The sequence below is a fragment of the Haliotis rubra genome, unplaced genomic scaffold (genome assembly GCF_003918875.1).
Source record: "Haliotis rubra isolate DU_JTF1 unplaced genomic scaffold, ASM391887v1 Scf345, whole genome shotgun sequence".
In the NCBI taxonomy this organism is placed as follows: Eukaryota; Metazoa; Mollusca; class Gastropoda; order Lepetellida; family Haliotidae; genus Haliotis; species Haliotis rubra.
The window spans coordinates 541,490-567,150 of NW_025767019.1; the positions used below are offsets into that span (position 1 = coordinate 541,490).

A 25,661-nucleotide genomic window follows, 5' to 3' on the forward strand; every position below is an offset into this window, starting at 1 on the left:
AAGAACAATGTTATTTATGTACATAAAAAAAATCAACATAGTAATTTTATTTTCCATACAACCTGACTGTTAGTACATTGTGTTATTGTTCATAGAAACACTGTTCTTCACCATCATATGGGCCTAGATGTTTAAAGGGTGCGCTCGTCACGCAGAAGTCCTGGGGTCGATTCCCATATGGGCACAATGTGAGAGTCAATTCCTGGTGTCCACCGCCTCGATATTGCTGGAATGTTGAAAGTGGCGTAAAACCCAACTCACCCACTCACCATCAGATGCAACTCCAGATAAAAAAACACGTCACCTTCACCTCGAAAAGTTCGCGATAGTATCCATATGACACACCTTGACGTTCACCGTCGCCTGGAGATGGGTTTGGCAGGTGGTAAAAACAGCAGGCGCAAATACGAAAACAGATTTGTTGAATCCGAAGATTTGAATGTAAATACTTCCATAGTCTCTTTAGCCTGTGTGTTCGTTGTCATTTTCATTTTAACACTGACCAAGAGTGAGTTAGGTTATAACGCTGTTTTCAATTGTACTAAATTTATGCTACATGGCGAAGGCGTTTATAACATACTGAACCAACGTCACCGAAACATCGCATGAGTATGAAAGGGACGCAACTCTGCACAATAAATTGCAGTGTCCAAGACCACTAACCCACAGGATCTGTCCAGTTCTTTCTTTAAGCATCAAACAGCAATATTCAGCTATTACAATGAGTTGTCAAACAAGTAACTATATGTCAAACAAGTGGTTCATGCGATCAGCAATATTCCCCCATTAAAACCAAACCCCGCAGTAAGCAGCAATAGTTGCGTGAGTGAATTTGGTTTTACGCCGCATTTAGCAATATTTCAGCATTATCACGGCTGGGGACACCAGAAATGGGCTTCACATATTGTACCCATGTGGGGAATCGAACCGGGTCTTAGACTCGTTTGATGGCTAAAGACATGGAGTATGGTGTAATAGTAGTATACTATGGTACATTCCAGGCGCTTAACAGTTCGGCTGCAATATAACCTGTATTCCAGAACAGGTTAACTCCTCGTGGCATCACTAGTATCACCAGCATGTGTAACACAAGGAGCCCAGAATCTGCTGTTGGGTGAAGTGTCTCTCCAGATATCGTGACGTAGGCATAGCACACGTTGACCCATCATCATCGAAGGTCCCTTGTGAAAACACCCGGTAAAGCTTCAAACAAACGTATCGCCATCTTTTGTGTAAGTTTTGCCGTAGAGAAGAGAACTGAGATAGTCGACCAAACCACTCAACTGATAGTACTCCGCCTCGGTAAGTAGCTCCCGCCACAGATTTTCGTTCTGCGGAAGGATACCTTCCTTGATACAACCGTCTCTGAGGTAATTCAGTATATACCGGAAGTGGGTGCCGTCTCGGTCTATGAAGAAACTCCCGTCCAATTCTCGTTTCAGCTCGTGCCTCCCGCTAAACATGGCAGCCAACATGGAGTCGGGGTCCTTCGTTAAGGTCAACAACGACGTCGTGAACAGATGGCCGCCGATGTCGAGCTTGATCCGACTGTCCTGAATCTTATACATCTCTGACATCCTCTGAAAGAACATTGACTGACCGATAAAGGAACGCCGTCCCATTACATTACATACATGGTTAAAACAAATATGAAAACAAAATCGAGCAGATTCAAAATAGATGGTTGTAGGTTTCTGATTTGTTTTTTTAGGAAAATCGGGGTTTGAACCCGCGACAGGCAATTACAACCAGTCCATGATCACAAGGAAAAAGGGGCGCTGGTGTAGAGTATCAGACTAGGGCATGGAGTGGGGGTAGGGGTCGTATCAGATCTGACCACGGGGGAGGTCGTATCAGACCAGGCAAAAGGGTGGCGGGGTGGTCGTATCAGGCCTAGGACACAAGAAAAGTCGTATCGGGCCAGACCTCGGGTGATGCTGGATCAGTTTTTAATAGATAACATTTATGCCTTTTGATGATGACATCGTGACAAAATGAAAAATATTATCAATTATCAATTAACATTACCAATAGGAAATGACATACTTTTGAGCTTAAGCTTATATTTAAGGTTTAACTGACCATTAAGAACACTGTTTTTAGATAATCCAATTATCTTCGGTGAAAGCACATGCCTAAATACAAGGTCCTTTATAAGGTAATAACAGCAATGACAACTTTAACGTTGTTCCAGTAAAATCATACTTTGACATCTCGCGACAGCCGGTCCACGTGATCTTGAGAATATTACCATATTCAGATAAGTACATGACATATTAGACTATCTGTGACCAAATCTGCATATAATTAACATCTATGGGATAATAATGCACATGTAACCAGAGACCATACTTTAATAAGATATCTCATTATATGGTCTCTGATATCACGTGCATGAAATCTGATTTTACAACGCTTATCCTAGATGTGAACGTTCGTGAGGACAGATGCTTTTATAGTGTGATAGTGTGTGTAATGAGTATGTGTGTGCGTGAGTGTAAGGCGGGGGGCACTAAGGGAATGCTACATCTACATACAGTGTTCTACTCCGACATGTTGGGTAAGGGTGATGAAAGTTTCTCTTATGGACATATAGTAAGTAGACCATTCTAGATTTTCCCTGCATATGGTACCAAACGGTGACCGCTGGATATATTTTCAGATACCAGAGTCGTAAATATGGATCATATGCATTCTCCATTATCCAGAGGACATTATTCTCATCTGTTGAATGGGGACATTATGCACTGGATAATCGATAATGATGTATGCCGTCGATGAGCGAGTTGGTGAGAAAAGACTTTATACGAGTGTTTTGATTAATTAAAAAGTGTCACAAACCTTAATTTCAGATTCGAACCTGGCTCTGTCAGCCTCCATCTGTTCTCTTTCTCGGTCCATTTCATCTTGTTTCTTTCTAACACCCACTTCCGCTTCCTCCATTCGGTCCCGGAAGTCACGTTCAAGGTCAAGTCTCAGCCGCTCGTACTCTCTTATCTTCTCTTCACACGTGACGAGTTCGGTGTGGAGACGTCGTTCACGGTCCTCTAGACGGATAGACATCAGGTCGATGTTCCTCTCGCGCGTACTCATGTCACGTTCACGATGTCTCAGTCGACTCTCACGTTCATCCACGTAGTCTTTGGCGCGCTGGACGAAAACGTTGTAGCTTGAATGCAACTTTTCCAGAAAGGACTTTCCAATGTGGTCGATCTGGTCGTGGATGTCTATCTCCCACGTGCTCGTCACGTCTTCGAAGATGTCGTGATCGACGAGGGGGTCCGATGGGGCTGTCCTGACAAGACTCCGTGTTCTCGGGGTTTGTGTTCCAGATCCCATCTGGATCTGACACCTCCAGCGCAACAATCGGTCGAGTGAAATCTGAGTCAATGTCAAGACTTCGACCTATGGTCTTGTCTCTGTAGAAGACTGACCGCCAGTCACTGTCGACGTCCGCCTTCGCCCACATCCGTGTCGTCTTATCCTGGGGGATGTGGTATAACTCCCGTATCTTCCACTCCACGTGGCCAACCTTCTCCATCTTGCTGAACCTCACGTTATGGAAGTCTTCCGGGGGAGAATTCGACAGCATCACCTTGAAGGAATTTTGATTGTGTTCTATTTCAGCAGCCCTCGAGTAGTGATACACCACTAGCTTCATCGGCTTGTGCCCCTCCGACAACCCATACCACTGAATCAGCATCCTCCACGCATCTTCGTGTACTACGTCGGCAGTATGTGCGTAGTCTCGCCGTGTGACGATCGCCCCTGGGGTGAGGTAACGCGCTTAGGGTAGTACTTTCTCGTGCTGGAGAGACCCACGTATCGTTTGAGATGCTCCAGCCACTCTGCTACCACCACGTACCAGAGGTCTCCCTCAACAAGTTTCCGTTCAAACAACTGCTCCAACACCGTCTTCTGTGCTACCGGCTCGGGGGGAGAGGGTCCTGGCGCAGGGGTGGGAGGGGAGGGTGGGGACGCTGCTGCCATGCCACTCGACCGTCGTTCGACGAGCACCTGACGGTGGTGGAATGATGACGTCACGACAGTGCCGCTTGCAGGCATTGCCTGAGCTGAAACAGACAACATCACGTGAGACGTGCATCTTCTCCCCGCCCTTCTACAATCTACTGCGTTCTTGCATTCCGTACCTGTGACGCTGTTGCCAGAGGTGCCAGACACGTTGCTAGGCAAGTGTTGCTAGGCACGGTTCCTTTACAGAGCCAAAAATAAACTTTGGATCTGAGCCACGTGCCTTTGTTTACAAACGTTCTTAAAAGAAACTCCGCACTTAGTTTAGCCTATATTTCAATCCATCAAATATCAGGTTCTAAAAATGGACCTACCACCAATAAAAGACACAAATCTTGCTCCTATATTAAGACATTGCAGTAATAACGTCATGGCTGAGATTGTCCTCTGTAGCTAAGAAACGGAAGAGTTGTTATGAAACAGATATGATGAAATAAAACAATTAGTGCAGTTGTAAACGTACGAGCGGGGCGGGCGGGCGACACCGATGACGTCGCCGAATGGGACACGTTGCTTCTGTTTGTTACACAGTGTCAAGCCCAACTGTGTGACGATGATGATTGTTACGTTTATCACAGGTAAGACACAGGTAACAATCATTTAAGGTAAACCCACATGCATCGTTACAGGAAAGAAACAGACAGGTGTGATAAAATCCGAGGATAACGGACAGGAGACACGTGTCCGACCACGTGACAATGTGACTGGCATGTCATCGCCTGTGTCGTCATTGCCATTGTCACCCTCAGTGGTGATAGTGTATATACATGTACCATGTAGGTCAGAGCGAGTTCAGAGTTGAAACGTCATCGTGCTGGGATGCCGCCTACGTGTATCATCTCAACAATGGACAGACAGTATGTAACACTGACATTCTATATATCAATAGTTAATGCATACAACAGTGATAAAGGTGACAGTAATTAAACAATATTTCGTTAAAGCGTGTTTGTGAACGCAGAGATGTCGATTTACCTTCTGTTTACAAACACAGACACATGACAGTGGCCATCGCCAGTTCTCGAGAAGACAATGGTGCCCAACTGCCCAACACAGGTGTGTGAACGTGTGCTTACCTGGAGGGATGACTATTGGCATTCACCTGTAGACCGTGTGAGATTTTCTTTCAGACATCGCATTTGGATTTGTTTTATACAGGAAAAACTTCACGTGATTCAGGTGAAAGTGAGGCTACCTTTTTGTTTGGCAACAACCTGTTCGTGACGTCACTGCCTTGAAATAACGGCACCAGCGTGGATACGCTCCCCTTCGTGGAGTTCCGTGTCAAAATGCCGAGTGAGGTGAAGCGAGTTCGGCGACCAGAAATACCTATACCTGCACTGTACTGCCAGTGATTGGCCATGTAAAATAGGCTAGGTGCGTCTGTTTAGGGGGGAGGTGGTTAAGGGATCGGCTGGGGGGATGAGGCGAGGGAAAATAGACCAGAATGTTACGGTAAACTCGATTTTGAAACCAGACCCAATGACCGTATGCCGACCAAGACGCACAAAGCGTTTGCCGGAGCTCTCGGCGGGGCTAAATCTAGCTTCTAGATTGGCAATTACTGCGTATTTGAAACTTCGTTCGTAACAAACGTAACTTTGATTGTTCTGGGTTTGTTACAATGTACATGTTTTCTTAGTTCATTGCATTAATTTGAAATTTCAACTTACATATTTTTAAATGTCAACATAGAATCTTGAAATTTAGAGATAGCGCCTTGATATTTCAACTGAGTATCTTCATATTTCAATTTACTTGTCTTCACATTTCAACTAAGTATCTTGAACTTTAAAGACAAAAACATGAAAATAAAGAGAAATCAAAGGTTCCTGAATTTTTTCCTTAAAAATGTGTGACCTGGCTGACCGGTTGCTCCGTCAACTAACGGGATCGGGTGGTCAGGCTCGCTGACTTGGTTGACCATGTCATCGTATCCCATTAGCGTAGAACGATGCTCATGTTGCTCATCACTGGATTGTCTGGTCCAGACTGGATTATTTACAGACCGCCGCCATATAGCTGTAATATTAGGCCTACTGCGTGCGGTGTTAAACAATCAACCAACCAACCGTCGTCATGGAGCTTTCAAGACCTGATTTGTCTGTAACCGCCAGAGATATTGGCTACTGACTTGCAGGAAACAACATTCACTCATTCACGCCCCTACAGCTTTTCATTAATTTAAATTTTCTTCAATATAAAAATACTGTATATTTCTCCTTGTTTATAGTAACAAAATTAATTGCTTTTTTTATGTTTGTGAAACCTACTACGGCACGGCAGTTTATGTTTTGTTTGTTTGTTGTTTACAACACTGTTGAACAATATTCCAGCTAGATGTGGGCGGTGGGGTAGCCTAGTGTTTAAAGCGTTGGCTTGTCACGCCGAAGACCCGGGTTCGAATCCCCACATGGGTACAATGTGTGAAGCCCATTTCTGGTGTCCCCCACCGTGATGTTGCTGGAATATTGCTAAAAGCGGCGTAAAACCAAACTCACTCAGTCAGTCAGTCCAGCTAGATGTGACAGCGGCCCGAAAATAATCTAGACAAACCAGTGGGTGATGTCATGAACAATGTTCCATTCAGAAATGAGAGAGAGATGACGTCGGTTGATGCATACCATCATATCCCCTTTGTATACACCGATGCTGTAGATCGCTGGATCCAGCCTATTAATTACATACCAACATCATATAGCTGGCTTATTGCTGCGTCCTGCTTGTAACCTCAATCAAATCTCAGGACCGGTATTCGTGCCACACTGCATGAGTGAGTGAGACAATTTGGGTTTAACGCGCGAAGGGTTTTCAATTGTATTACGTATTGTGTTTTTATTCTGCTGTTGTTATGTGTTTGTGTAAGTTCCATTTTGTCTCTCTGTTGGTGACAGCCGACCCACGTCAGTGTACCTCTCTAATGTTTATTATAAACCGTCGTCGTACAGCTGGAGTGAGGAGATATCTCTTTCACGCACAAGCACGCACGCAAGCAAGCAAGCAAGCGCACGCACGCACACACACACACACACACACACACACTGTTCAATACAGTACATTGTATACTTGTATGCTGTCTAACCTATTGTAGCGTAATGTAATAGCGTAAACTATCTTACTCTTCGTTTTGTGCTGGATTTAAGAGTACTGCAGCAATCACTGCTAATTAGAGTTCAAGGATAACGAAAAGATTACACTTGGTAACTCCGGGGTACCCTTCACCGATACTGCCAACTCCTCCTACCTCGCAGTTCATCAGTACACAAACCACAACTTCTCCCCAACCCCCATCTCACCTACACCCCTCTACCCCTATCCTCATCCGAACAACACCTCTCCCTCACCCTTCCCACCAGCACAGCACTACCTCTCTTCTCCCCACTCACTCCCCCAGCCAGCCTCCTCCGTTGTAAGCACGAGAGGGAGAGCTGGCACCCATTATTCTAAAAATAGCACAAATGGCACCACTTCCGTCGGGCTTGAGAAGAATAAGTTGCACCAAGAAAGTTGTCAGTCTGATTTAGCTGTTAAGTCGGATTACATCAGAGTATGCAGAAATCTTGTATGATGGGTGCACGGTAGAGCTCAGGTGTTCGTGTGATACAGCATTCACCCAAACAACAGCGGAACGACGACATTGTGGAAATCAGGTAAACATTGGTAGAGGTGCGATTATTGAACACGTAATATCACACTGTTACACATTGTGACATGGCTGTGCCTGTCGTTGTGGCCTTGTCGTCGGCTGAGCAATATTTGGTTTATTACACGTATCTACGTATCTATGTGTGGAATACTTGTACTTTGTTTCTAGAAAGTAAACAATAAGACCCAGATTCACACATGGTATGCATTAGGGTCGCTCACTGACAGCCAAACCCTCATAATAAAAGTGGGGGTTTGTCTCAACCTTACACATCTAGCAGATATATATTTTTTGCCTGACATCATATTCTGAAGCAATTTATTTTGGGACTCTTTGATGCTTGGACAAGGCAAAAGTGTCACATGAGAACACTATTAAAAGGCAAGGCTTTACCATTTATATTCCTGTTGCGAAACAGTCAATAAGGATGCCATCTATGTTTTTTCATGATGTTTGGTATGACAGTGTAGAGTGTTGTTTCAGACAGTTGACCTGTTAACAGAGCACAATGGATTCTACAGAGACTCTTGCTTTGAAGACAATGTCGGAGTTCAATCCTCCCAACTATGGAGATGAGCGCCACCTGGATCTGTTCCTGGACTTTCTGCTGACAGTGGTGCTACCAAGTGGCATCGGCCTCATCCTTGCATTCTGCATGGCCATGTGCATGTGCAGCTCAGGTTCCAGTCGGTCAGTATCATTACATAATGACCAGTCAGTCAGTGTCATTTCATAATGATCAGTTGGTACATATAATTACATACTGACCAGTCGGTTAGTATCATTACATAATGACCAGTCAGTCATTCAGTGTCATTTCATAATGATCAGTTGGTACATATCATTACATACTGACCAGTCGGTCAGTATCATTGCATAATGACCTGTCAGTCATTCAGTGTCATTTCATAATGACAAGCCAGTCAGTGTCATTACATAATGACAAGCCAGTCAGTATCATTCCATAATGACAAGCCTGTCAGTATCATTCCATAATGACAAGCCAGTCAGTATCATTCCATAATGACAAGCCTGTCAGTATCATTCCATAATGACAAGCCAGTCAGTATCATTCCATAATGACAGGCCTGTCAGTATCATTCCATAATGACAAACCAGTCAGTATCATTCCATAATGACAAGCCTGTCAGTATCATTCCATAATGACAAGCCAGTCAGTATCATTCCATAATGACAAGCCAGTCAGTATCATTCCATAATGACAAACCAGTCAGTGTCAGACAAACCAGTCAGTATCATTCCATAATGACAAGCCAGTCAGTGTCATTCCATAATGACAAGCCTGTCAGTATCATTCCATAATGACAAGTCAGTATCATTCCATAAAGACAGGCCAGTCAGTGTCATTCCACAATGACAAACCAGTCAGTATCATTCCATAATGACAAGCCAGTCAGTGTCATTCCATAACGACAAGCCTGTCAGTATCATTCCATAATGACAGGCCAGTCAGTATCATTCCATAAAGACAGGCCAGTCAGTGTCATTCCACAATGACAAACCAGTCAGTATCATTCCATAATGACAAGCCAGTCAGTGTCATTCCATAATGACAAGCCAGTCAGTGTCATTCCATAACGATGACAAGCCTGTCAGTATCATTCCATAATGACAGGCCAGTCAGTATCATTCCATAATGACAAGCCAGTCAGTGTCATTCCATAATGACCTGTGAAGGTCCGGGTTAGAATTAGCCTTCAGTAACCCATGCTTGTCATAAGAGGCGACTAGCGGGATCGGGTGGTCAGGCTCACTGGCTTGAATGACACATGTCATCGGTTCCCATTTGTGCAGATCGATGCTCATGCTGTTGATCACTGGATTGTCTGGTCCAGACTCGATTATTTACAGACAGTCGCCATATAGCTGGAATATTGCTGAGTGTAATGTAAAACTAAACTCACTCACTCACTCATTCCATAATGACAAGCCAGTCAGTGTCATTACATAATGACCAGTCAGTCAGTATCATTACATACTGACCAGTCCAGTCAATCACTCACTCAGGGTGATATGCTGACTGGTAAATCAGTAAGAAGATATATTAACTAGTTATCCATCAGGGTGATTTGTTAACTGGTTTGTAATGGGATGACATGATGACTGGTTAGCCAGTATATCCAGAATGATGGTATATTGACCGGCTCTCCAACAACATGATAAATAGCCAGGTTATCCAGTAGGGTGATACACTCACCAGTCTGTCATTCAACATGTAAGACATACGCTGAAAGTGAAGGTACTGAGCATGTAGAGACTAGAGACACTGGAGACTGTAGATCACATGGAGACTTGAAGGACACACTGTAGGCTGAATACACTGGAGACTGTAGATCACATGGAGACTTGAAGGACACACTGTAGGCCGAATACACTGGAGACTGTAGATCACATGGAGACTTGAAGGACACACTGTAGGCCGAATACACTGGAGACTGTAGATCACATGGAGACTTGAAGGACACACTGTAGGCCGAATACACTGGAGACTGTAGATCACATGGAGACTTGAAGGACACACTGTAGGCCGAATACACTGGAGACTGTAGATCACATGGAGACTTGAAGGACACACTGTAGGCCGAATACACTGGAGACTGTAGATCACATGGGAGACTTGAAGGACACACTGTAGGCCCAATACACTGGAGACTGTAGATCACATGGAGACTTGAAGGACACACTGTAGGCTGAATACACTGGAGACTGTAGATCACATGGAGACTTGAAGGACACACTGTAGGCTGAATACACTGGAGACTGTAGATCACATTGAGACTTGAAGGACACACTGTAGGCCAGATACACTGGAGACTGTAGATCACATGGAGACTTGAAGGACACACTGTAGGCCAATACACTGGAGACTGTAGATCACATGGCGACTTGAAGGACACACTGTAGGCCGAATACACTGGAGACTGTAGATCACATTGAGACTTGAAGGACACACTGTAGGCCGAATACACTGGAGACTGTAGATCACATTGAGACTTGAAGGACACACTGTAGGTTGAAAACACTGGAGACTGTAGATCACATGGAGACTTGAAGGACACACTGTAGGTTGAAAACACTGGAGACTGTAGATCACATGGAGACTTGAAGGACACTGTAGGCTGAATACACTGGAGACTGTAGATCACATGGAGACTGTAGATCACATGGAGACTTGAAGGACACACTGTAGGCCGAATACACTGGAGACTGTAGATCACATGGAGACTTGAAGGACACACTGTAGGCTGAATACACTAGAAACTGTAGATCACATGGAGACTTGAAGGACACTGTAGGCTGAATACACTGGAGACTGTAGATCACATGGAGACTGTAGATCACATGGAGACTTGAAGGACACACTGTAGGCCGAATACACTGGAGACTGTAGATCACATGGAGACTTGAAGGACACACTGTAGGCCGAATACACTGGAGACTGTAGATCACATGGAAACTTGAAGGACACACTGTAGGCCGAATACACTGGAGACTGTAGATCACATGGCGACTTGAAGGACACACTGTAGGCCGAATACACTGGAGACTGTAGATCACATGGCGACTTGAAGGACACACTGTAGGCGAATACACTGGAGACTGTAGATCACAGGGAGACTTGAAAAGGACACACTGTAGGCCAATACACTGGAGACTGTAGATCACATTGAGACTTGAAGGACACACTGTAGGCCAGATACACTGGAGACTGTAGATCACATGGAGACTTGAAGGACACACTGTAGGTTGAAAACACTGGAGACTGTAGATCACATGGAGACTTGAAGGACACACTGTAGGCCGAATACACTGGAGACTGTAGATCACATGGAGACTTGAAGGACACACTGTAGGCCAATAATACACTGGAGACTGTAGATCACATGGCGGCGTGAAGGACACACTGTAGGCGAATACACTGGAGACTGTAGATCACATGGCTGACTTGAAGGACACACTGTAGGTTGAAAACACTGGGAGACTGTAGATCACATGGAGACTTGAAGGACACACTGTAGGCTGAATACACTAGAAACTGTAGATCACATGGAGACTTGAAGGACACTGTAGGCTGAATACACTGGAGACTGTAGATCACATGGAGACTGTAGATCACATGGAGACTTGAAGGACACACTGGAGACTGTAGATCACATGGAGACTGTAGATCACATGGAGACTTGAAGGACACACTGGAGACTGTAGATTACATGGAGACTGTAGATCACATGGAGACTTGAAGGACACACTGGAGACTGTAGATCACATGGAGACTGTAGATCACATGGAGACTGTAGATCACATGGAGACTTGAAGGACACACTGGAGACTGTAGATTACATGGAGACTGTAGATCACATGGAGACTTGAAGGACACACTGGAGACTGTAGATCACATGGAGACTTGAAGGACACACTGGAGACTGTAGATCACATGGAGACTGTAGATCACATGGAGACTTGAAGGACACACTGGAGACTGTAGATCACATGGAGACTGTAGATCACATGGAGACTTGAAGGACACACTGGAGACTGTAGATCACATGGAGACTGTAGATCACATGGAGACTTGAAGGACACACTGGAGACTGTAGATCACATGGCGACTTGAAGGACACACTGGAGACTGTAGATTACATGGAGACTTGAAGGACACACTGGAGACTGTAGATCACATGGAGACTGTAGATCACATGGAGACTTGAAGGACACACTGGAGACTGTAGATCACATGGCGACTTGAAGGACACACTGGAGACTGTAGATCACATGGAGACTGTAGATCACATGGAGACTTGAAGGACACACTGGAGACTGTAGATCACATGGCGACTTGAAGGACACACTGGAGACTGTAGATTACATGGAGACTTGAAGGACACACTGGAGACTGTAGATCACATGGAGACTGTAGATCACATGGAGACTTGAAGGACACACTGAGGAGACTATAGGATTACATGGAGACTGTAGATCACATGGAGACTTGAAGGACACACTGGAGACTGTAGATCACATGGAGACTTGAAGGACACACTGAGACTGTAGATCACATGGAGACTGTAGATCACATGGAGACTTGAAGGACACACTGGAGACTGTAGATTACATGGAGACTGTAGATCACATGGAGACTTGAAGGACACACTGGAGACTGTAGATTACATGGAGACTGTAGATCACATGGAGACTTGAAAGGACACACTGGAGACTGTAAGATCACATGGAGACTGTAGATCACATGGAGACTTGAAGGACACACTGGAGACTGTAGATTACATGGAGACTGTAGATCACATGGAGACTTGAAGGACACACTGTAGGCCGAATACACTGGAGACTGTAGATCACATGGAAACTTGAAGGACACACTGTAGGCCGAATACACTGGAGACTGTAGATCACATGGCGACTTGAAGGACACACTGTAGGCCGAATACACTGGAGACTGTAGATCACAGGGCGACTTGAAGGACACACTGTAGGCCGAATACACTGGAGACTGTAGATCACATGGCGACTTGAAGGACACACTGTAGGCCGAATACACTGGAGACTGTAGATCACATGGCTGACTTGAAGGACACACTGTAGGCCCGAATACACTGGAGACTGTAGATCACAGGGCTGACTTGAAGGACACACTGTAGGCCGAATACACTGGAGACTGTAGATCACATTGAGACTTGAAGGACACACTGTAGGCCGAATACACTGGAGACTGTAGATCACATGGAGACTTGAAGGACACACTGTAGGCCGAATACACTGGAGACTGTAGATCACATGGCGACTTGAAGGACACACTGTAGGCCGAATACACTGGAGACTGTAGATCACATTGAGACTTGAAGGACACACTGTAGGCCGAATACACTGGAGACTGTAGATCACATGGAGACTTGAAGGACACACTGTAGGTTGAAAACACTGGAGACTGTAGATCACATGGAGACTTGAAGGACACACTGTAGGCAGAATACACTGGAGACTGTAGATCACATGGAGACTTGAAGGACACACTGTAGGCCGAATACACTGGAGACTGTAGATCACATGGCGACGTGAAGGACACACTGTAGGCCGAATACACTGGAGACTGTAGATCACATGGCGACTTGAAGGACACACTGTAGGTTGAAAACACTGGAGACTGTAGATCACATGGAGACTTGAAGGACACACTGTAGGCTGAATACACTAGAAACTGTAGATCACATGGAGACTTGAAGGACACTGTAGGCTGAATACACTGGAGACTGTAGATTACATGGAGACTGTAGATCACATGGAGACTTGAAGGACACACTGGAGACTGTAGATTACATGGAGACTGTAGATCACATGGAGACTTGAAGGACACACTGGAGACTGTAGATCACATGGAGACTGTAGATCACATGGAGACTGTAGATCACATGGAGACTTGAAGGACACACTGGAGACTGTAGATTACATGGAGACTGTAGATCACATGGAGACTTGAAGGACACACTGGAGACTGTAGATCACATGGAGACTTGAAGGACACACTGGAGACTGTAGATCACATGGAGACTGTAGATCACATGGAGACTTGAAGGACACACTGGAGACTGTAGATCACATGGAGACTGTAGATCACATGGAGACTTGAAGGACACACTGGAGACTGTAGATCACATGGAGACTGTAGATCACATGGAGACTTGAAGGACACACTGGAGACTGTAGATCACATGGCGACTTGAAGGACACACTGGAGACTGTAGATTACATGGAGACTTGAAGGACACACTGGAGACTGTAGATCACATGGAGACTGTAGATCACATGGAGACTTGAAGGACACACTGGAGACTGTAGATCACATGGCGACTTGAAGGACACACTGGAGACTGTAGATCACATGGAGACTGTAGATCACATGGAGACTTGAAGGACACACTGGAGACTGTAGATCACATGGCGACTTGAAGGACACACTGGAGACTGTAGATTACATGGAGACTTGAAAGGACACACTGGAGACTGTAGATCACATGGAGACTGTAGATCACATGGAGACTTGAAGGACACACTGGAGACTGTAGATTACATGGAGACTGTAGATCACATGGAGACTTGAAGGACACACTGGAGACTGTAGATCACATGGAGACTTGAAGGACACACTGGAGACTGTAGATCACATGGAGACTGTAGATCACATGGAGACTTGAAGGACACACTGGAGACTGTAGATTACATGGAGACTGTAGATCACATGGAGACTTGAAGGACACACTGGAGACTGTAGATTACATGGAGACTGTAGATCACATGGAGACTTGAAGGACACACTGGAGACTGTAGATCACATGGAGACTGTAGATCACATGGAGACTTGAAGGACACACTGGAGACTGTAGATTACATGGAGACTGTAGATCACATGGAGACTTGAAGGACACACTGTAGGCCGAATACACTGGAGACTGTAGATCACATGGAAACTTGAAGGACACACTGTAGGCCGAATACACTGGAGACTGTAGATCACATGGCGACTTGAAGGACACACTGTAGGCCGAATACACTGGAGACTGTAGATCACATGGCGACTTGAAGGACACACTGTAGGCCGAATACACTGGAGACTGTAGATCACAGGAGGCTGACTTGGAAAGGACACACTGTAGGCCGAATACACTGGAGACTGTAGATCACATTGAGACTTGAAGGACACACTGTAGGCCGAATACACTGGAGACTGTAGATCACATGGAGACTTGAAGGACACACTGTAGGTTGAAAACACTGGAGACTGTAGATCACATGGAGACTTGAAGGACACACTGTAGGCCGAATACACTGGAGACTGTAGATCACATGGAGACTTGAAGGACACACTGTAGGCCGAATACACTGGAGACTGTAGATCACATGGCGACTTGAAGGACACACTGTAGGTTGAAAACACTGGAGACTGTAGATCACATGGAGACTTGAAGGACACACTGTAGGCTGAATACACTAGAAACTGTAGATCACATGGAGACTTGAAGGACACTGTAGGCTGAATACACTGGAGACTGTAGATCACATGGAGACTGTAGATCACATGGAGACTTGAAGGACACACTGGAGACTGTAGATCACATGGAGACTGTAGATCACATGGAGACTTGAAGGACACACTGGAGACTGTAGATTACATGGAGACTGTAGATCACATGGAGACTTGAAGGACACACTGGAGACTGTAGATCACATGGAGACTGTAGATCACATGGCGACTTGAAGGACACACTGGAGACTGTAGATCACATGGAGACTGTAGATCACATGGAGACTTGAAGGACACACTGGAGACTGTAGATCACATGGCGACTTGAAGGACACACTGGAGACTGTAGATCACATGGAGACTGTAGATCACATGGAGACTTGAAGGACACACTGGAGACTGTGAGATCACATGGAGACTGTAGATCACATGGAGACTTGAAGGACACACTGGAGACTGTAGATTACATGGAGACTGTAAGATCACATGGAGACTTGAAGGACACACTGGAGACTGTAGATCACATGGAGACTTGAAGGACACACTGGAGACTGTAGATCACATGGAGACTGTAGATCACATGGAGACTTGGAAGGACACTGGAGACTGTAGATCACATGGAGACTGTAGATCACATGGAGACTTGAAGGACACACTGGAGACTGTAGATTACATGGAGACTTGAAGGACACACTGGAGACTGTAGATCACATGGCGACTTGAAGGACACACTGGAGACTGTAGATCACATGGAGACTGTAGATCACATGGAGACTTGAAGGACACACTGGAGACTGTAGGATCACATGGCGACTTGAAGGACACACTGGAGACTGTAGATCACATGGAGACTGTAGATCACATGGAGACTTGAAGGACACACTGGAGACTGTAGATCACATGGCGACTTGAAGGACACACTGGAGACTGTAGATTACATGGAGACTTGAAGGACACACTGGAGACTGTAGATCACATGGAGACTGTAGATCACATGGAGACTTGAAGGACACACTGGAGACTGTAGATTACATGGAGACTGTAGATCACATGGAGACTTGAAGGACACACTGGAGACTGTAGATCACATGGAGACTTGAAGGACACACTGGAGACTGTAGATCACATGGAGACTGTAGATCACATGGAGACTTGAAGGACACACTGGAGACTGTAGATTACATGGAGACTGTAGATCACATGGAGACTTGAAGGACACACTGGAGACTGTAGATTACATGGAGACTGTAGATCACATGGAGACTTGAAGGACACACTGGAGACTGTAGATCACATGGAGACTGTAGATCACATGGAGACTTGAAGGACACACTGGAGACTGTAGATTACATGGAGACTGTAGATCACATGGAGACTTGAAGGACACACTGGAGACTGTAGATCACATGGAGACTGTAGATCACATGGAGACTTGAAGGACACACTGGAGACTGTAGATCACATGGAGACTGTAGATCACATGGAGACTTGAAGGACACACTGGAGACTGTAGATCACATGGAGACTGTAGATCACATGGAGACTTGAAGGACACACTGGAGACTGTAGATCACATGGCGACTTGAAGGACACACTGGAGACTGTAGATTACATGGAGACTTGAAGGACACACTGTAGGCTGAATACACTGGAGACTGTAGATCACACGAGGTAAAATTAGGTTTTATGTCGTGCTTAAAAATATTTCGCTCATATGACGACGTCTATGTGTATGTGCGGCTGCTTGTACTAACCCAGACTTAAGCTGGTTTTATAGTGCTAGCCCACTGAGATACCATGCCGCAGTGAAGCATGAATACCCCACTCAGACACATTATACTGACTCCCGAGCCGACCAGTCCTTGTTGTACCCATTAATGCTGAGCGCCAGGCAGGGACCAACAAGTACCATATTTTAAATGTTCTTGAAAGGCATTTAGAAGCTGGACAAACATGAATACATGACACGTTTTTATGGATAACAACTTTTGTATATTCTTTATACGATGTTTCAGAGCTAAAATTCTGCTTTGTTCAACAGGTGGGTGATGACGAAGGAGCAGGAATTAGCTCTGAAATCTCGTATAAAGAATACAAAGAAGTTGTTATCCTTAAAAACGTGTCATTTATTCAACCTTCATCTTGTAATGATAGTTAAACAGATCTTGTAATGATAGTTGAACAGTTTCACAGTTGGCACTTGGTTTTCTTTCAGGAAGAGAAAGTTAGAAGCTGATGAGTAAGTGGTTCTTACAGCATCTCAAGTTGCTAACAGCATTGTCTCATGTCGCTAACAACTCTGTCTCATGTCACTAACAACTTCATCTCATTTGGCAAACATTTTGTATTAATGATTATATTTGCTGGGTAATGGCTGCTAACACAACTAACAAACCACTGGTAATTCCCCTTTAACATCCAGTCAACTAGTTGCAGGTGTATTGTAGGACACTCAGATCTGGCTACATTTGTAGTGAGAAGCATTTGGCCTAAAAAAAAAGTGTTGCGGCTCCGATTACCCAACCGACCCTTGAATTCTGGTGCCGACCCTATCTCTTTCAAGCGGTATGAATAAAATAAGATTTCAGATTGTTTTTTCCCATCACCGTCGGACATCAGTCACTCAGATAGAGAAAGTCGACATGATGACCGTAAGCTTGATTGAATAAACAATTACACATTGATAAATGTGTTATTAGTTTGTACAGTGGACTCTGTCAATACCGGCCTCTGTAAACACCGGCACTCTGTCTACATCGGCACAAAGTTTCAGTCCCGGCAGAAATGCACGTTATTATCATTTAGAAACTTCTGTAAACATCGGCATCTGTCTATTCAGGATATCGGCATTGTTTTTCAGTCCCAACAAACAAGTTGTTATGAAAACGAATCTGTAAAAACCAGCACATGAAAGACGGCGTAACCCTTTGATGCAATTAGGTCCAAATGATGTAACAACACAATTCGCTGTGACTCGAGATTATTCAGAAGCGGGAAGTGTTAATCAGTATCTTGTTAATCAGTGAGTGGTGCGTAACACTTACCCTGAGTAATTAATAATGTAGTGGGCAGTTTGACTGTATAAACAAGCAAGTGTTTACATTTTGTTGATTCAGCGGATATTGACTCGAGATTATTCAGAAGCGGGGAAGTGTCAATCAGTTTCTTGTTAATTAGTGAGTGGCGTGTCACTTACATAGAGGCGAATCGTTTGATGGTGGGTATCGTTCGAAAGCTCTTAACATCAACAATATCACTGTACTCTTGCCGAGAGTATTTTAACATTTGTAAGAAGCGATTTTATTGGATAAAGATTGGTTTCTAACGACGCTTTTTCACTACACTCTGCTTATAAGGGTCGTGATTGGTCAAAATCAGACACGTGACCTAAGCAGCCAATCATATTATGGAAATGGATACCTTCCTCGTAAACGAAAACTTTTAGATTATGACAAAAGGTTTTTGGTAAAATAATGCTATTCTGAACATATTAAGAAAGACATAAGCTACCTATCGTAAATTATGGAGCGTATTGGACATATCGTGCTAGGTTATGGCCTATGACAAAAATGCTTCAAGCATATATTTTCACATTAAGCATCGAGTCCGGGCGTCAAGACGGAGGTGGTGAAAGCCGAGATGTAACTTGTTAGTGACTTGACTTACATTGCATGATCGCACAAAAGTATGGAAATAGTAATTTTATATGTACGTTTGACAACTTTTATGAATGTTATTGTTGATTTCAATTTATTTAATGATTTCCTCGATGTTTGAAACATCGTTACTTTGCTCTTTGACAATACTATTGTAGACCCGCTGCCGAAGCATAAGCAAGAATCAATAACATTGCGAAAAATAGTTTATAATTTTAATTCTGCCGATAATATATGATCAGTTGAAATTTAATAAGAGATTTCAGACATTTTTATTTGATTTAAACAACATGAATGTGCATTCAGACACTGCCTTGTTTCTTATTCAAACATCTTGTTAATGCTAAAGTGACAGTACGACAGCGAACTTCCGTGTGCGCAGGCGTCATAAGCGGACCTAGCTAAACCGGCACTCTGTCAAAACCGGCACTTTTATTTGGTCCCGACTGATGCCGGTATTGACAGAGTACACTGTATACTTTACTTCTAAAAAAATGTAAAAAAATACAAAAACAAACTCCTACCTACCTACCCTAAATTTCAAAGAGGGGTAATCGGAACCACAACATTTTTTTTATTTGGCCTTTGTAAATGGTGGTTCAATAGTTTTCTGATTGAGTTGTGGAGTCCTCTCTCGAAGTGACAGTAATTAGAATTAGCCTCCAGTACCATTGCTGGTTGGAAACAGTGACATATTAGATCAGATGATCAGGATCATATTTTTGATTGGGTGTCCTTACCCCCCAGTTGTTCAGGACATTGGTGATCATATCAACCCGTGGTTTGTTTGTTTGGTCAAGACTCAATAACGTACTGGTTAAACTCGGGAAAGTGTCGTAAATATGCTAGATCAATTTTGTTGTTGGGGAGAGCTGATCAGAGCTGATCATTCTTGTGACTGGAGTTCTGGATGGAGATGTTTACATGGATGAGTTGTTCTGGGGATATATTTGGACGGGGGTAAGAGCATTCTACTCCGGGAAGGTGTTATATGGGTGTTCTAGGTGGGAGTGTTTTAGATGGATGTGTTTTAAATGGGGAGGTTCACCATCAGAGTATTCCAGTTGGGGGAAAGTTCTGGGTATGGATGTTCTAGGTTTGAGTGTTCCAGATATTAGGATGTGTATGTTCTAGACTAGTAGAGCTGTTGGGTATGGATGTTCTAGGTTTGAGTGTTCCAGATATTAGGATGTGTATGTTCTAGACTAGTAGAGGTGTTGGATATGGATGTTCTAGGTTTGAGTGTTCCAGATATTAGGATGTGTATGTTCTAGACTAGTAGAGGTGTTGGATATGGATGTTCTAGGTTTGAGTGTTCCAGATATTAGGATGTGTATGTTCTAGACTAGTAGAGGTGTTGGATATGGATGTTCTAGGTTTGAGTGTTCCAGATATTAGGATGTGTATGTTCTAGACTAGTAGAGGTGTTGGATATGGATGTTCTAGGTTTGAGTGTTCCAGATATTAGGATGTGTATGTTCTAGACTAGTAGAGGTGTTGGATATGGATGTTCTAGGTTTGAGTGTTCCAGATATTAGGATGTGTATGTTCTAGACTAGTAGAGGTGTTGGATATGGATGTTCTAGGTTTGAGTGTTCCAGATATTAGGATGTGTATGTTCTAGACTAGTAGAGGTGTTGGATATGGATGTTCTAGGTTTGAGTGTTCCAGATATTAGGATGTGTATGTTCTAGACTAGTAGAGGTGTTGGATATGGATGTTCTAGGTTTGAGTGTTCCAGATATTAGGATGTGTATGTTCTAGACTAGTAGAGGTGTTGGATATGGATGTTCTAGGTTTGAGTGTTCCAGATATTAGGATGTGTATGTTAGACTAGTAGAGGTGTTGGATATGGATGTTCTAGGTTTGAGTGTTCCAGATATTAGGATGTGTATGTTCTAGACTAGTAGAGGTGTTGGATATGGATGTTCTAGGTTTGAGTGTTCCAGATATTAGGATGTGTATGTTCAACTTCTAGACTAGTAGAGGTGTTGGATATGGATGTTCTAGGTTTGAGTGTTCCAGATATTAGGATGTGTATGTTCTAGACTAGTAGAGGTGTTGGATATGGATGTTCTAGGTTTGAGTGTTCCAGATATTAGGATGTGTATGTTCTAGACTAGTAGAGGTGTTGGATATGGATGTTCTAGGTTTGAGTGTTCCAGATATTAGGATGTGTATGTTCTAGACTAGTAGAGCTGTTGGGTAGAACTGTAGGCTAGTGTTAAGTCAGTGATGCTGTCAACCAATCCTGCTCCTCCAAGCTTGCTATGTACATTGTCAAGGTCATAGTTGCATGTTCATCACATTCATATTTGATTTCAGAAAATACATCACAAAAATGTATGCTTTACTTAATCTATGAAAATACATTGTTCCTTCAACAAACGACCTAATCTTGATTATAAGCAGAAATTGAGTATGAGCATGCACAAACTTACAGCTTGTTCAGCTTTACCTTAGCTACTCTACATATGCATGACCCGGCAGGTCAAGTTAACTTCATTGAAATGGGGAGCAGAGAATGTTTTTAATGCCTAAAAGCCCGAATTGGAAACATTAAACCATCTCTAGCTTCCTTTTTAAAGAAAGTTAGGACATTGCTGATGATTTTTCGACACTGAGATGTCAAACAGCGACCATGTCTCAGCTGTTGACAATGAACTGACTAAGGTACACCCCTTCACAATAATGGACCCAACCAGTTGTGACACGGTCACGCAATGCATTAGTATTCACTTGATCAGGTCAAGCTGAACAAGCTGTACACTAACACTAACACTAAGATACCCGGATACATACTTTTCAGTGTTTAGTCAGTAAGTAAACCTGATCACAGGACTATGTGGCATGTATCTATCTATAACAAGTTCTATGCTATTCACAATAGTGCTTCATATCCTGTCCTCAGGTGAATACTGAGTAAATGAATCGAGTCAAACTAAAGTGTGTATCATTCTCTTCCCACAGAGGTTACTTGTCGTATCTTCCCATGTAACCTCTGTTCTAATACGACCCTTTCATGGTGCGAGTGTTCAGGATTCATGATTGGTTGCAATCAGATTTAGTTGTGCAATCAGCGACGTTGTTTCAAAAGTGATCATTCGCAAGGCCTCAGTAATTTCCGTATGCTTCGGGGAAAACTAGAACTTCTTCCCCTGTACGATGCGCAAACGTTTCTTCTAGACAGAACTCAGTCATGTAATGGCGACTCAATAGCATCTCCATCGCCCTCGTTGACAACGGACAAGCTAGCCATTAAATGTCTTGTGTGTCACATCAACACAAGTCCCCAGCAGAGGAGGGATATTTGTGACCCCATATTTGCTTGCATTAGTCAAGTTGGATCTAAGTCGATGTAACAGAAGAAAGAAGGGAGATAATTCGTGTAGCGATATCCTGAGACTAGGGGGATTTTACAAGAACCGGGAAATATGGCCGTATTAGAACAGAGGTTCGAAGGAAGATATGACAAGTAACCTCTGTGGGAACAGAATGCACTTTCTATTGCTAGTTTCTGATTTTCAGTTGAACATGAAATACAAATCTATCCTTCACATATTGATCAACTAACTCCATGGCGGCTGCCATATTGGATCGATGTAACACGTGTTCTGATTGGATATAAAGAAGGGAGATAATTTGTGTTGTGATTTTTTGCCGCCAGGGGATTTTACGAGAACCGGGAAATATGGTCGTATTAGAAGTAAGAAAAGAGGTTACGTAGGAAGATATGACTTGAGTAACCTCTGTGTTAAGAGAATGAGTGTGTATATATATATATATATATATATATACCATGCATACTCACACATGCAGCTTCGTACACTCAAGCACACACACACACATACGATATATTTTCATCAGTACATGTACAAAATTACAATGAATAGTCGGATTAGCTGGACAGTAGAAATTAGCATGGTGCATCATGATCAGTAGTCAGTGTCCAAAATAGCTGCCGGCCTGCTGGCCTGTGGCTAGCAAAACTTTGGTCAGGCTAAAGGTTCTGAAATGTCCCAAGCTGGAGCAGCCACTCAGATTTTGTTAGTGATACAGGCACACCTCCAAGTCGATTAAATTATCATAAGTTCTCCCAATTCCGTAGGTCAATACTACCATTAACTAAAATAAGATAAATATCTGTAACAAGATTACAGTTATTGACTTCATCAGTGTTTATTTATTGTTTATTATTTGTTGTTTAACCTGTTTTAAGCAGCATTACTTACAAAACCTAAAATAATGGGGAACAAAAAATATATTGTTGCATATTTAAGGGACTGAAATTTGAAACTGGTGAGCAACATTTAAGGCTTGATGGCTCACCTTGCAAGTAACATTTTGATACCAGTTTCCTACAAACTGAACATGGTCATTATTTTTCTTTCTTCTGAAATGTCTGGCTTTTGTTCGAACTGTCTTGTCAGGATCATGAAAACCTTTGAAAGTTCATTTTTGAGTGACTGTAGACAATGACAGACCCATCTCTGTCCAACTTGATACAAAACACTGTGTTACCATGTCAAGTTTTGAGGAACGTGTGTTTTGAACATGATGTTGCTGACCGTCACCTTCTTCTGGCAGTGAGCAGTACAGCCGCTATGAGTCTGTACGTCGGGCATCGCTCAGTCTCCGTCACATGTCACAGAAGCGAGACACGCCCCTCATGAACAACGATCAGTGTATGACCCTGGACCGTGATCACCGACATCGGCGTGGGTTCCGACCACGGGATGCGTGTCAGTCAGCTCCTGGAACTCTTCAGAGGTAAGCATGTTTAGAGCTTACACCCACAGGTGGCGTGTGTCAGCTCCGGGAACTCTCCAGAGGTAAGCATGTTTACAGCTTACACCCACAAGTGGCATCCAGAGAAGGTATCTTCCTCGGTGACTCAACCACCAGTTTGAAGCAAGTACATACAACTGCTTTAATAATATCGATGATAGGTTAAATATTTCTAACGATAGCTAACATATCTGCACAACACAAATAATACACTGTGATACAGAGAGGTAATGGTTGCAGGAATAACTGCATTAATCTACCTATCATATTCCAAAATACATGTTCCTTTTCAGCTGTCTCTGTACTTCATGTATTGTTCTGATGTGTTTGTAGACAACATCGATGGCGACTCAGTGTTCCCAGCCCCTCCCTCCTGCCTACAGCCCCCACCCCAGTATCCGGACAATGAAGATGACCCCTTCAATCCCAGCCCCCTGGCCATCCTGCCTACAGCCCCCACCCCAGTATCCGGACAATGAAGATGACCCCTTCAATTAGTAAGTCTGTGTCGTGTTCCGCATTGGCCATCATCTGGTGATGTCCTACTGCTTTGTGTGTTCCCTGCTGCTGTGTCAGTGTGTGAAACAGAGGACCACATGAAGATATGTAGTATGTAAATAGTGATTGATCTCTAGAACTGTAGTATGGATTTGCATCAAGGTGTTTAATGGCTCTTTGCAGACACCAGTTGAGTGTAGTGACCTTGACCTTATTTTAAAGATGTTAGTAAGTGTTCGAACAATTTGCTGATCGTTAGAGCCATCTCTAGAGCTTCTGCATATGGTTCAAACTGATGGCAAGGTATTTTGGTATTTGTTGATAATGCTGACCTTGAAAATGTTTCACCTTCAAAGATGTGGGAACCGTTTGACTAATTTGCTGTTTATATCTCAAACACTATGTATCTTTCTGAAATTCACCGTAATCAAAAAGTTTCTTTGAAAGACCACAAATGATGAAAGTTGTGGAATTGAACTCATGTTTTAAGGTTGCTGATTATTTTCCTTTGTACTGTTTCTGTTAAATTTATCAGTATATACTTCACAGATTATATTCATACATACAATTTAGAAATGTGACATTGACCTTGTTTTCAGCGTTACAGATAGTGTTGAAGAGATTTTGATTTTGTACATTGATCTCACTTGGGTGGTATTCATACAATTATGATTTTTAGCAGGCAAGCATTTTTTCCGGAATGTGTCAAGAAAAGGGATATAAATGCAGCTTGTGTCATTTTTGCTCATTATTATTTTTATCATAACCCACGTCAGCCATGATGGCTTTGAATTTCTATTTTCATCACACATGGTGATATCATTATAAATGCTGTCAGTCCTGTCAATCACTCTACGCAAAAGGTTATTTCCAGAGCTGATCTTTGAAATCATACAATACCAGAGCGGCAGATAACCTTTTGGGCCATTGAGTTATGTACTTGTTTGTGCACATCTCAATTGGGTATCCTAATTTTTCTTTGAGTAAC

The 25,661-nt window shown here is 43.4% G+C and overlaps 2 protein-coding genes across 5 annotated transcripts in view; one reads left to right on the forward strand and one right to left on the reverse strand.

The window, feature by feature from the left end:
• On the reverse strand, positions 1 to 5,291 carry LOC124284806. The gene is given in 5 exon segments (XM_046720920.1): positions 1 to 1,580; positions 2,842 to 3,300; positions 3,302 to 3,775; positions 3,778 to 4,073; positions 5,109 to 5,291. Coding segments are annotated over 5 exon segments (1,626 nt in total). The 5' UTR covers positions 5,131 to 5,291; the 3' UTR covers positions 1 to 1,205.
• Positions 4,503 to 25,661, forward strand: part of LOC124284808 — a 24,356-nt gene continuing 3,197 nt past the window's right edge. The window contains exons 1-6 of one of the 4 annotated variants that reach the window (XM_046720924.1): positions 4,503 to 4,610; positions 8,162 to 8,368; positions 17,947 to 17,970; positions 23,975 to 24,157; positions 24,509 to 24,559; positions 24,629 to 24,672. In XM_046720924.1, the coding sequence (XP_046576880.1) occupies positions 8,187 to 8,368; positions 17,947 to 17,970; positions 23,975 to 24,157; positions 24,509 to 24,559; positions 24,629 to 24,672 (484 nt within the window). In that variant the 5' untranslated portion in view covers positions 4,503 to 4,610; positions 8,162 to 8,186. Of the gene's footprint in view, positions 4,611 to 7,309; positions 7,683 to 8,161; positions 8,369 to 17,946; positions 17,971 to 23,974; positions 24,158 to 24,508; positions 24,602 to 24,628; positions 24,673 to 25,661 lie in introns of those variants that run through there. The other 3 variants (XM_046720923.1, XM_046720925.1, XM_046720926.1) reach the window with 3 other exon arrangements.